This window comes from Anabrus simplex, chromosome 10 (assembly GCF_040414725.1).
Source record: "Anabrus simplex isolate iqAnaSimp1 chromosome 10, ASM4041472v1, whole genome shotgun sequence".
Classification (NCBI taxonomy): Eukaryota; Metazoa; Arthropoda; class Insecta; order Orthoptera; family Tettigoniidae; genus Anabrus; species Anabrus simplex.
Genome location: NC_090274.1, coordinates 12,588,173 through 12,602,109, shown reverse-complemented (window position 1 = coordinate 12,602,109; position 13,937 = coordinate 12,588,173). Strand labels below are relative to the sequence as shown.

Below are 13,937 nucleotides of genomic sequence, written 5' to 3'. Positions count from 1 at the left end.
TAAGTTATTTTGATTCTAACTTTTCTCTCTTCTTCTTCTATGACCACATAGGATCACTTTAGTCAGTCCGTCGTTCAGGTCTCTTTGAAGGGATTGCTCGGGCTTTGTGGTCCTCCCAGTACTTCATAATTTAAACTTATGGTACATAACTGATAACTTCAATTTAATTGAATTCAGTGGCATAGGTAATATTTTCTCAAAATATTGAAAGGAATAATAAAATTAACAAAAACAATTACTCTCTATAGGTGATCACTTTTGTAGACTTTGCAACACACTGACTTGACAGTTTCGCCCATCAAAATGTCTTTAGGGTATGGTACTCTGCAAAACAGGGGTCTATCAACACACATCCACTTAGTGTCTGTTCTTTTGGGTGGACTTTTCTTTGTGTGCTGACACACAAAACACCGCCGTTGTGGTTTCTGCTTTGATTGCGTTGGGGGTACTGATTTATAGAAATGACGTCCAGAAAGTCTCAAGCAGTCTCCTCCTGAAGGTGGTCGACCTCATTTTGTTGGTTTCCTCTCCACTGCAAATTCCTCTAGTAGCTGATCTATAAGGCAGCGAGACAGAAGTCAAGTAGCTGTGGATTTCTTCCAGTCTTCACCTTGTAAATAATGTAAGAGTTCAGCACTGAAATGTCTATCAGGTAAAAAAACAACTTCACATACCATTTCAGTGTTTTCCTGATATTTGCAGTGAAGCTTACTTGCATATCAGCGTTGTCAATTGCGCCCATGTTCTCATTATAATCCAGTACACTCGTGGGTTTCTTTTCATTCTGCCCTGTGGCATGATCTGTTTTACCTGTTTCTACCATCACGTTCTCGTGTATGCTAGTTAGCATGATAACATCCCTTTTGTCATGCCATCTTTGCGCTAGCATATCATTGGTGTGCCATGAAATACATTCACCCCTTTGAATTTTCTTCGGGAAGTCTGGCATTCCTTTCCTGTTTTTTCTGACTGTGCCACAAGCTCCAATATTTTCCTTGCGTAAGTACTCAAAAGATCTGGGCTTGTGTACCAGTTGTTGACATACAGGTTGTGACCTTTGCCAATGTAAGGAGCTGTGAGAGTTTTGACAACTGACCCAGACACTCCGAGTTTTTCATCGTGTTCAACTTCCGTATCTTTCCCAGTATAAACAATAAAATCAAGGATAAATCCAGTTTCACAGTCGCAAAGTATGAACACCTTTATACCAAACCTGTGTCGCTTTGATGGAATGTATTGTTTCCATTTTAGGCGACCTTTCCAAGCAACAAGGCTCTCATCAATATAGATATTTAGGAAAGGACAGAACATAGATTGGAATTTCTCTCGGAAATAGTTTATTATAGGCCTAATTTTGTAAAGTCTGTCACCTGACGGTTGTAGATTGTCGTCTGAAAAGTGAAGCAGTCTTAGAATGAGGGAAAAATTGTTGAGAGAGATCACTTTACCGAACATCGGAGTTTCAATCAATTTATTTGTTGACCAATAGTCTTTCATCCTGTTTTTCTTCACATGGCCCATCAACAAAACAGTTGCCAGGAAAACAAAGATTCTTCACGGTTATGCCTTGCCACTTATATAACTTCGACTTTTCCTTTATGTCCGTATTTTCTGTAACAATTAAGTAGTACTTGCTCATTTCTGACACTATCAAGTTCATAATATTACGATCAACAACTTCTTTGAAAATCAACACTTCAAGTCTTGACTCATTGTCATTATCATTCACATGAAGATTATCACTAACACCTGAATTTGAAGCATCAAAAGTATTCGGGAGACAGTAGGTTCGAACCCCACTGTCGGCAGCCCTGAAGATGGTTTTCAGTGGTTTCCCATTTTCACACCAGGCAAATGCTGGGGCTGTACCTTAATTAAGGCCACGGCTGCTTCCTTCCCACTCCTAGCCCTTTCCTCTCCCATCGTCGCCGTAAGACCTATCTGTGTCGATGCGAAGTAAAGCAAAAAAATAAAAAACCATCAAAATGAGCAGTAAGAGTAGGAAGAAACCTACCTACACAACTCCACTTTCTTTCTTCGGTTTGAACAGCTGACAGCTTAGCCTTCTTTGCGACAGCGGGTTGCACTTCGTCCTCAGTTTCCGTGTTGTCGTCTTCCGAGGAATTACCAATTTCACTCTCATCGGACACAATATAATCACTATCAGCAGCATAAATATCAATTTCATCATCAGACTCCATCATAATCATTTCCCTTTATCCAGCTGTAGCCGGGTAGGGGCAAATATGGTTCCTCTCCACTTTCTTCGGTCTTTCCACTACTCCTCCTCCAACACTGTGTCCCAGTCCAGGTTTCTTTCTATAACGCTGCGTTGGATAGTATCCTATCTCAATTGTGGTTGTCCACGGCCTCTCCTTCCTTGGATTTGCATTTCCATCACCTTTTTTGGCATTCTTTCATCGCTCATTCGCTTTATGTGCCCAAACCATCTTAGTCGGCTCTTCCCTATTCTATCATTCATTTTTTCCACTCCAATTTCTTCCCGGATTTTCTCATTCCTTATTTTGTCTGTTCTACTCTTCTGTATCATACTCCTCAAGAATTTCATTTCGGCTGCCTGTATTTGACTCTCATCCTTCTTTGTCATTGTCCAAGTTTCTGCTCCGTAAGTTGTTATGGGTACGTAATACATCTTGTACATAGTATCCTTTGCTTCTGTTGGCACATCTTTGTCCCATAACATGTTTCTTACACTATGATAGAAACAATTTCCAGCTTGAATCCTTTTACTAATCTCAGCATCCAGTCGAGCATTCTCCATTAATTCACTCCCCAGGTATTTAAACGTTTCCACTACTTCCTGGGCCTTGTCTGCAAGTCTAATCTGACCTTTCCCTTCTTTCTCCCCTCTAGTCATAACAAGAGTTTTACTCTTTTCTACACTTATTTTCAATCCACATTCTTCAATCTTCCCATTCATCACATTCAACTGTTCTTGAACCTTCCTGTCGTCTTCTCCTCAAATCACAGTATCATCTGCAAATAACAGCATGTTCATTTCTCTTCCTCCATATGCTGCTTTTGCTGTTCTCATGATGTCATCCATTACTATTGTAAACAGGATTGGTGATAGAACACTTCCCTGTCTCAGCCCACTAGTTATTTTGAACGAACATCAGACTCCTTGTTAGTCAAAATATTACTTATATCTTGCGGAGCAAGCCCGCATCCTCGACTTGATCCCGCCATTACCACGTGTATTTATTTACTATCAGAGAGTGATTCTACGGAAACCAGAGATGAGGGAAAGAAAAATTATGTGTATTGTTAAGGAATAGGTGTACAATGCACTCACAGGAAACAACAATTGAAAACAGTTACCAGGTGTTGTCATAATTCGTAGCAAAATCTTGTAGGAAGTCAGGTTACGTGACTACAGACGCTGGGACAGAACTTCATCACAGAACAAGAGAGATGTACCAAAACATGGAATAAAGTTCTCTGAACATGTCAAACATCCCCAAAATTGTTCTAGAAACCCACCAGTACGATGTCAGGAAACAATTTCAAACATTCAACATGAATAGACGGCGCTACTATTCAGGCGCAAAGTACGAGGACGTAAATAGACGGCAGTACTGCTCAATGGGTTAATGACTTCCTCCAGTGTCCTACCCAAACCTGCAATGTCCATCTTTACGATGTCCATCCAGTGGGTTCTTGGTCTTCCCACCATCCGTTTCCCTGCCACATGTCGCCCCAAGTTAACATATACTATCCTTGTTGGCTTCACCCTCATTACATGACCGAACCACCTCAGTCTGGACATGCTGATCCCATCTAACAATGATGTAACAATCCTAGCTTCCTTCCTAACCACATCATTCCTCAACTTGTCCAGTTTGGTTTTTTGAATTGTAGACCTAAGGAACTTCATCTCGGATGACTGCAACCTTGATGAGTCTTTCTTAGTGAGGGTGCAGGTTTCAATACCATAGTTTAAGATTGGTATGAAGTACTAATTGAACATCACCAGCTTCAATTTTGTTGGTACTTTGGGATCCCAGATATTTCTTCTTGCTGGAGTTAAATGACCCCTCTGTTTACTGCTGTATATTCTACTCTGTCATGCATCATTCCTGTTGGTACACTCAGCAAAGAGCCTATCATCTTAAACATAAAGTGTAAAGAAGTAATCATCTGAATGAATAAATGTGAATGCCCAGGTTAAGAAGGCTAACAAGGGTGGGGTACGCACGAGTACGAAGCAGAGGAGATAATCCATCTGATAGTCGCACCTAATGGAGAAGATAAATTATCAGTCTCCTATACAGTTCATATGAACAATTTTTCTTTTATCTTATTTAGAAGTAAGCAGGCCTCGAGTTCAAACTCCAAATTAAAATTGTCAAACGTCAGGCAGATTTAGTCTAATTGTATTTAAAAAATAAAAATGAAAGTCCAATACAGCGTGTTTCAGATAAGGGTGTGGAAATGGTGTCCAACTATCGCCATCGAATTTTTCAGCACAGTCCTCTAGGGTCTGTATTCTTAGAAAGTTCCGCATTTCCTTTGGAATTGTCCCTCTTAACAGCAATCAGAAGCCCAATGACTTCCCATTTTTTAATTTCATACTTCTTTCCATGATCCTCAGTGCGTAGTTCTGCTCACACACTGATCGAGGCTTCTGCTCATTTTCCTCGAATCTTACAGTGAAATCAATCACTATACCTGTACAACATCAGCCTGCCTTGTGGATCCATTTGCAGAAATACATCCTACTTCTTCATAGATTTTTAAGTGGCGTTTCTTACGTTTCTTTAGCTTTCCCTTACGGCAGAACCCTAATACAAGAGGTAAAGTTTCGAACTCGTCACACCTTCTGCAATGAGACCTACTAAGGCTCCTTCCACAGAGAGACCGAACCAGGTTGATATTACTGTTTGTTTTAATTACTTCTGTCCATTGTCCACATGACATACTTCTCATATTACTGATCAAAGCATTTCCTTTCCTCCAACAGGAAAAGAATATTACTCCTTTACTCTTGGATGGTAATGCGCACCAACTTCTAAATGAATCTTCGGAGTACTTTTCAGATGATCTTCGGAAGGGGGTTTTCCAGATGTTCAACTTGCTCCTTGCTAAGCAGCAAATATTCAAGGCAAGGGGCAATTTCAGTACAAAGTTCTGTAGTGGCTTTGATGTGTGGACTTCTCATACGCATCAGCCTCTTATAAATACTCGTATGCTACATGGAAGCCTCCCACTGAGTTTGGAAAATTCCAAGTCCTCTATAACTGTGTGGTGTATAAAGCATGGCATCTGGGGTGTCAGTAGGTAATCCAATAATTTCTTTCATGTAACTCCTTATCATCCTATCAATACCACCAAGAAATTTCATTGCCAGATCTTTGAGAGGTGTACAGTGGGTGGCCAAATATACTGGTTGAGTAGCTTCGCTTGAAGAATGTATTCATAACAGCTAAACCCGTACTAGCACAGAACTTCCCATTCCTATTCGCTTCCATATCTTCCCCACATTTACCAATCACCCTTTCGAATCCTTCAGTTCTATTTCCAACTCTCGCATTGAAATCGCCCATTAGCACTATTCTATCCTTGCTGTTGACCGTGACCACGATGTCACTCAATGCTTCATAAAACTTTTCAACTTCATTCTCATCTGCACCCTCACAAGGTGAATACCCGGAGACAATTCTAGTTCTAATTCCTCCAACTGACAAATCTATCCATATCATTCGCTCATTTGCGTGCCTAACAAACTATGTTGCGTGCAATGGTATTCCTGGTAAAAAGCCCTACTCCATTCTCTGCCCTTCCCTTTCTAAGACCCAGCAAGTACACTTTATAATCTATCTCTTCCTCGTTATCTCCTCTTACCCGAATGTCACTTACTCCTAGCACATCCAGATGCATCCTCTTAGCTGACTCAGCCAGTTCTACTTTCTTTCTTTCTTTCTTTCTTTCTTTCTTTCTTCCTTCCTTCTATAAGCCCCGTTAATATTGACAGCTCCCCATCGAATTCCATTTCGTTCACAAAGTTGTTTCCAAGGACTTCAAGAAAAAAAAAAAAAGGAATCCAAGAAATCAGATCAGGACGTAAGTTAAACATCAAACTTATTTGGATCAAAGTCGCATGATATCCAGTTTTGTACATCTGTTCATATCATGATCACAGCAACAGGACTTCAAGTTTTACATGACTTAATATTGTGATCGTAATCATGTGACTTGCAGTTTTACAAGAACTATGAATCATAGGTATGCAACATTCAATCTCAAAAATCCTGCATGGATTGGCCAGGATTCGAACTGTAGCCGCCATGGTCAGACTCCAGTGAGTATGCCAAAAGGACAGTTTCAACATTCAACAGCACACTACCATTCTATTTTCAGCCCAAAACTCTGGATTTGAGTGAGGTTTGCATACGTTTACATGTGTGGTAAGGTAGTTACAACAGAACAACCTCACAAATAAGTAAAACTGATATAAAATCAGTGTTGGATTACCTGTTTCATTGCATGCAGCAAAGCGAGACATCGCGCATTAGATCCTACCACCACTTTGCTAGCATACTGCACACCTAGACGAATTATGGCTGGATGAAGGTTCGGATCATTCAATCTGTGAAAATAAAGGAAAGAAATATTTTAGCCTAAGATTCACGCCCAAAAAAAAAAAAAAAACTTTAATAATACAAGAATGATTTAAGAATGAAACTGAACATATGCATTCACATATTGTCAGAATTAGACAAATACCAGTAACTAATTGAGTAAGGCAAAGTATGAAAATCATCTGCAAAAATGCAAGTTTTGAATAAACTGATGGACTTTTACAAAAAATCAGGTAACGACAATCCATTAATGGCAAGTACATTTTTCACTGTTAGAATTTTAGCCATAATAAACTTGTGCTGTATTCCTAGCAGTCATCATTATCAACATCATCATCATCATCATCAATAACCCACTCCAGTCGCCCGGGTATGGTTAACAAGCCTCCTCCACTCCTTTCTGTCCTTCCACTTTTCCTGCTCCATTACTTCCACAACATCCAATCCAGCCCCTCTAATGTACAAATTAAACTCTTTCATATAAATAGCTTTGTTTTTCCGTTGAACATCCAGTGAGCCTACAGATCTCTGCAATCCGTCGGGTGTTTGAAAATATGGAAGTATCCATTCTAATAGAATAACATTAGTCTTACATCACACTAACATAATTTTTATGGTTTTTGGAGACGCCAAGGTGCACCTGCAAATTCTTTTACGTGCCAGTAAATCTACCAACATGAGGCACTTTCACATACCACCGGACCGAGCCAGAATTGAACCTCGTAAATTGGACTCAGAAGGCCACGTGAGCTATTTGGCTCAGTTATTCTAACAGAGGGCATAGATCCCAATATCAGTGTTTTTGTACAGAGAGCCAGAACCACAGCAAGAATAATAAACTCACACACAAGGTAATAAAGCACTCGCATTAAGCTTGTATAAAAAATCAGAACAAAGAATCTGTTTCAGATTATCTCGACCAACACACCGATACTCGCTGCTACAATGAGCACTCCCTTTTGAATACGCGATAAATTTTCATGTGCAGGTCGGCAATGGCAATCGGAATCTGCCTCGTCTGAACACGAAACCTTTGAATGCGTGAGTTCGTCAATAACATAATAGCTGACACCTAACAAACAGATTTCTACTCTACATGAAAGATAAAGGATAATGGTACTTACACTTTGGCTGGAATAGAAGCTTCTTGCTTGAGGTACAAATGACTGAACAGCTTCACTCGGTGCTGAGGTATGGCAACTGCTTTACTGACCTCCTTCGCCGGCTCAGCTGCCTTCGTGGGGGATTTCACAGTCTTGGGTACAACCTGCTGACAACAATGTACCAACTTCAAGTTATAACCATCATCATCACTGTGTTCACACAAGACATGATTAAAGGGGATCAGGACAATTGAAATGAGGGCAGCAACTAACTTTCTTCTTCTGTTTGCTTCAGATGTTGGCAACACATCCTGTATCAGTAGCTAGTCTCCCGTCTAAATTAGGAGAGTTGGCAGGTAGAATCTATCTTATTGCAGCACTTTCAAAGGATTTTAAATGGCATTTCTCGGCAATTGACTCATTTAAACAAAACTGAAACTTGAGTTTGTTAACAATGCTATTACAACAGTATTTTTGAGTTATAGACTTACAGACTATTACAGGTGGATATTATTCATCGTTACTGGACCGTTTGAAATCCGAGCTGCAAGAAAAACGCCCGCGATTGGCCCACAAGAAAGTCCTTTTCCACCACGACAATGCACCAGCACACACCTCAGCAGTTGTCGTCGCAAAATTAATGGAAGTAGGATTCCAACTCGTTTCACATCCCCCCTATTATCCAGAGTTGGCTCCCTCGGACTATTATTCGTTCGCCAATTTGAAGAAATGGCTGGCGGGACAAAGATTTTATTCAAACGAGGCAATTGCAAACACTAATGGATATTTTGCAGACTTGGACAAATCCTATTATTCGGAAGGGATCAAGAAACTAGAACATCACTGGATGAACTGTATAAGCCTACAAGGAGACTATGTCGAAAAATAGAGGTTTACCCCAAACACTTAAGTAGTTTTTATTTTTGTACGGATTTTTCAAATGCCCCTCGTAATGACTGACAGATGAAATGAAGTGATATTGGAGTGTTGCTGGAATGAAAGATGACAGGAAAAACCGGAGTACCCGGAGAAAAACCTGTCCCGCCTCCACTTTGTCCGACACAAATCTCACATGGAGTGACCGGGATTTGAACCATGGACCCAGCGGTGAGAGGACGGCGCGCTGCCTCCTGAGCCACAGAGGCTTCTCCCAGTCAGATACAGTTTCAAATAGAACTTTATTGAGTATATCTACCACACCAAGTGAAGTTCAAAACCATCTTCCAACTCTTCGTACCATGAAAACTACCGATCCTGACACTACACATGCTCCTTTCTTGAACAATGTCACCAGCCTTTGTGTCCCCCTCTCAAAATTATTTAACAGATGTTTGCCATGGACTATTTTCCTAAGACCTGGAAACGAGCAAATTTTGTCCCACTATTTAATCCATTCGCTGCCAAACCCGTATATATACGTTTTGGTGCAGTGGGTACTTCACCAATCTCAAAAATGAACGCAATATAGTAACATGCTTTGAGATACCGTGGAAATGCTCAAGGAAGTTCTATACTGCAGATATACCACTCCATTTTGCGTGTTTTGAAAGCGATCTGGTGTTATTTCAGCTTCATTGGAGTGGAACATTCTTCCCGCTAACGTGTAGCCATCATGGCATCTTGAAGTATACATTCATCTCTTGTTGACAAAGAAACTGAATGTTTCCTCATAAATAGTGATTCTGGAGAGCTATATTTTTTTAATGAAAATTGGAGAAAATCTAAGTGATGATAATGAACTACAAGAAAGTGCGAGACCAAGTAATAATGATGAGTCTCTTGCAGAATTGTCACCCCTTACTCAGATAAATTATTTTTTCCCCAAATGAAAATGATTTTGATATTACCAGTTCTTGGATCAAGAATTTTATATTATATTTCAGTAATAGTATCACCGAGCGGAGTAGCCGTGCGTATTAACATGCTACGGCTATGGAGCCGAGCTCTGCACTCAGCAGGCGAGTGGGTTCGAACCTCACCGTCAGCTGTCCTGAGAATTTCTTCTCTTTTCTTTGTGGTTTCCCTTTCACAGTCCCAAGCAAATGCTGGGACAGTTCCTATTCATAAACCACAGCCGATTCCTTCCACTTCTGTACCCAGTTTCATTCACCATCATTCATTTCATATTCATTATCTTCTCAACTGAGGTTTGAGTCGGAAAGGGCATCCAGTCATAAAAATGTAGAGTAAAATATAATCTCACTTCATCCCCGATATCGTATTGGGCTGCAGGGCTAAGGGGATGATATGCATTCCATTAATAGTATTAATAGTAAATATGTATCTGTCAAAGTGATTCTTCCTTATTAAAAAAAAACGGCCCACAGGGCTCAACTGGTCATCAAAACTCTGTAGGGAAAAGGTTAAATCATGTAACAAATTCAATGCTGTTCTTATCAATCAATTTAAATTCTCTCCACACTTAACTGAACTTCAAAGCCTACTTATTTATTCCCTCAACTTCACCTTCTTCCTGTGGCCTTTAGAATTGGGATCTCAAATCCCACAAACTTTGCTACTCATAGCATTGTTCAATCAGAGAGTTATTTGTATCCCAACTCAACTTGAGCATATGACCAGAGAACTGAAGATAGGTAAGCTAGCAGCTACAAAAAACCGGTAATCTGATGCCACAGGTGACTGTGTTTTTGCCACCCAACACAAAGCAAAGAACCTGCAACATGCTATTGTGTTGCATACAACGCGAATGCTTGTAGCTGCCTCTGACTTATCAAGACAATACCAAACCATTTCGCTTCCAAATAAACTGAGATAGAGGTAGTGTGTTGTAAAGAGACTTACCTGTGTGGGGACAGGTCTCTTCACCTGTGTGTCAGCTGGAGCACTCGCAGCAGCCTTCTGTTGCTGCGCTGATGCTTTTGCAGCTCGCTGAGCCTCCTGTAACATATGATTTAATATGAGGGCAAATCAATAAGTATCTGCAATCAATTTTTACAATTTATACAAAAAGAGTACACACTCTTTCTTGATATCATTTTTCAACAGTCACCCTGGTTTTCAATATAAATGGTCCACCATTTCACAAGCTTTCTCACACCCTCTGCAAAAAAGTTTTTTGATTACGCAGCAAGCCAAATATGCACCACTTTTTTCACCTGTTGATCGGAACCATGGCTAATGTGCATATGGTTTGCCATGTCATCAACAGTCACTCATCTGTTGTTCAGGATCATATCACGCACTTGTTCAATATTGTATCAGTTAAGGCTGCAGATGGATGCCTGGATCTTTCCTCATCCTTCACGCTCATGCGAACCCTTTTGAACTGTTCAATCCACTGGTGTACACTTCGCTGTGGCAAAACATCGTCCCCGTATTGTGCTGTAAGTCTTCTATGAATTTCCGCTCCTGGTACACCGTCAGACCACAAAAAACGGAATGCGGAATGCTGTTCTTCCTTGGCGGAAACAGAGAGTGGCGCAGCTATTTTTACAGCGCAAGCTGTACTGATGTGATAATGCTGAAACCTACCACAGGTGTAGCCAACGGTGCCATCTAGTGGCTGGTTAGCACACAACACCATACAGCCAACCTAAAGACAATTAGAGCAAAATTGCACATACTTATTGACTTGCTATGTATTATATTGAATTACAAACACACAAATACCTCAAAACATGACCGGGCATGATAAACTGCATCCAAGACAGAGTGACTACATGCATAAGTGGTCTCCCTCTACTATGTGCCAACAGCCTTTCGAAGGATGGATGAGAGAGTACAGGTTTAGGACACTTGTCCTTGGGATGAGAAATCGCTCATAAAGTCAAATGAACCAACAGGATCTGGTCAACAGCATAGAAATGGAGAAGGCAATTGGAAACCACTCTATTAAGGATCCTCAAGATGTCCCAAGTATCGTGCAACAATGGAAGGAGTTGATGAAGGCGCGACTACTGATCCCAGGACATTAACAAGCAAAAGCCCTCTCAAATCAATGTGAAGATAGTACATTTAAGTTCCTAACACTATTGAAAGCTCAGAAACTAGAAGAGATGAAACATGAAATGAGAAAGAACAAAATAGATATTTTAGTCCTATGTGAGGTGAGACGCCAAAGAAATTGAAATTTTTACAGTGATGTATTCAGAGTAATTTATAGCAGTGGTGAGAAGAGTGGAAGCAATGGTATTGCTATCACAACTAGATGTAAATGAAAACTGTGTTTGCAATACTTACCATGTCAATGACAGATTGATCATGGGGAAAATTAACAGTAAACCTCTTGACTCAATTATACAGGCATACTTTCCTACATCGAATCATGACAAAGTGGAGATCCTGTATGAAGATATAGAACTAATGGAATGGCGCCATATGATATATTTTTGATGAATGTTGTGATTCATCTCGCCATATGTCGTTATAATTAAATCTTGATAAATGGTACTTATAGTCTATTATTTTTCAGTTTACAAGTCATTACATCTACCCCTGCCACCACCTACACTTCCCTCGAAAAGCCAACTGAACAAGTCCTGTGTGTTTTAATGTGTGTCCTATCGTTCTATCCCTTCTTACGGTCAAATGGTGCCAAAACTTTCTCTCACTAATTCGATTCGGTATCTCTTCATTCATCATTCGATCTTCACATTCTTCTTAACACCATATTTCAAAAGTTTCTATTCTCTTTCTTCTTGAGCTACCACAGTTATAATCCATGTTTCACTTCTATACAATGCCACGCTCCAGACGCTGAAAGTCTTCAATAAGGTCTTAATTCCAAATTTCTTTTAAGAAAGACCTTCCTTGCTTGTGCTAGTCTGCTTTTTATGTCCTCCTTACTTCTGCTATTCTTAGTTATTCTACGACCCAAGTCGTAATATTTGTTTACTTCCAGTGAGACTTGATTTCCTAATCTAATATTTCCTGCAAGAAGTGACTAGTCAACTGCACTCCATTACTTTTGTTTTTTATTTTTTTTATTTTCACCTTCTACTGCTCCTCAAACTCTGTCCGTACCATTCAGCAATTTCTCCAGATCTGCAGACTCAGATAAAATAACAATATTATCGGCAAATTTCAGACTTTTGATTTCCTCCCCTTGGACTGCTCTAAAATAAGATGTGAAAAATGCTAGTCACAATAGTACTGCTCTGAACCACTGTGTAACCGTCCAGGCTTCTCCAGCCAGACTAATTTAATATACTATCATTTTACGCGATATCAAGTTTATCCGCCATCAGCAATTATTCGTAATTACATATGATTGACATAGAATAAATATGTTAACAAGGAATCATATTATATAGTTATAACATCATTTATTATTTAAATTATTATATTAGGTAGGATAGGAATTCATTTTGTATTGTAAATATGATCAATATGTTGAGACATAGTTGTTGTCATTTCATCTCATATTTGTGTATACGGAAAAGGTTATTCTTATAGCGGGGGAAAATTACATGAGTCATTGGGTTAAACTCATGAGCCAAGGCAGTAAACAGCAACCTGCGCGCGAGGCTTGCATACCAGCAGACTACATCATCCCCACACCTACTGGTCTTGTCAAGAAGAAAGAGGGAGATGATAATGCGATCTATGAATCAGATGCTTCGTTATAAAGAGATCTGAGATTAAGCTGTTACCAAGAGTGGGGAGAGCCCGGTAATATTATCACGGAGTCACGGATACTCACTCACATCACTACTTCTGCTGAGAACCTAACTACCATTAGAACTTCTACTGTGAACATCTACTTTGAACGACGTTATTGATTTTGAGACAGTGTGTGGTCTCTCCGAGACATAGTTATTTTTGTACAGTGTTTTGTCGCTTCGATACAGTACTTAGCTGCTGTCATGTTATCGGATCTGCGCGAGACGAAACAAGCTTATGGCTGGTGTTATATTCAGTAAATCTTCTGGACAAAGAACTACGTTTAGTTCAAGTCCATGGAATTTGGTACAAGTCTGTACCGTATAAATAGTATAGCTCAGTTGGATTGAGATTTCTACTAACATGGAAAAATTCATATCTCTGAATTTTCTCCTCATACGATCAACGCTGATCAGTTTTTACAAGTATAGGGCCAATGTCTAATTTAAAGACTAGGCAATTAGGGAGTGCTAGTCCAGATAGCCCGTACCACATCAGAGAAGGAAGGATGTCGTGGAGTCAATTCTACATCGAGAAGAAGAGAACGAGTAACCACGGAAACCAGATGACTTCAACGGAAACTGCAATTGGTGAGCTCCAATTAGATAAA

At 39.9% G+C, this 13,937-nt stretch overlaps 1 protein-coding gene across 1 annotated transcript in view; it reads right to left on the bottom strand.

Moving 5' to 3' along the window:
- The window catches only part of LOC136882245 (microtubule-associated protein futsch), an 85,565-nt gene that overhangs the window by 27,243 nt on the left and 44,385 nt on the right, over positions 1 to 13,937 (bottom strand). The window contains exons 4-6 of the mRNA XM_067154798.2: positions 10,508 to 10,603; positions 7,727 to 7,872; positions 6,496 to 6,610 (exon numbers count right to left, since the gene is read on the bottom strand). Coding sequence (XP_067010899.2) covers positions 6,496 to 6,610; positions 7,727 to 7,872; positions 10,508 to 10,603 — 357 coding nt within the window. The remainder of the gene's footprint in view (positions 1 to 6,495; positions 6,611 to 7,726; positions 7,873 to 10,507; positions 10,604 to 13,937) is intronic.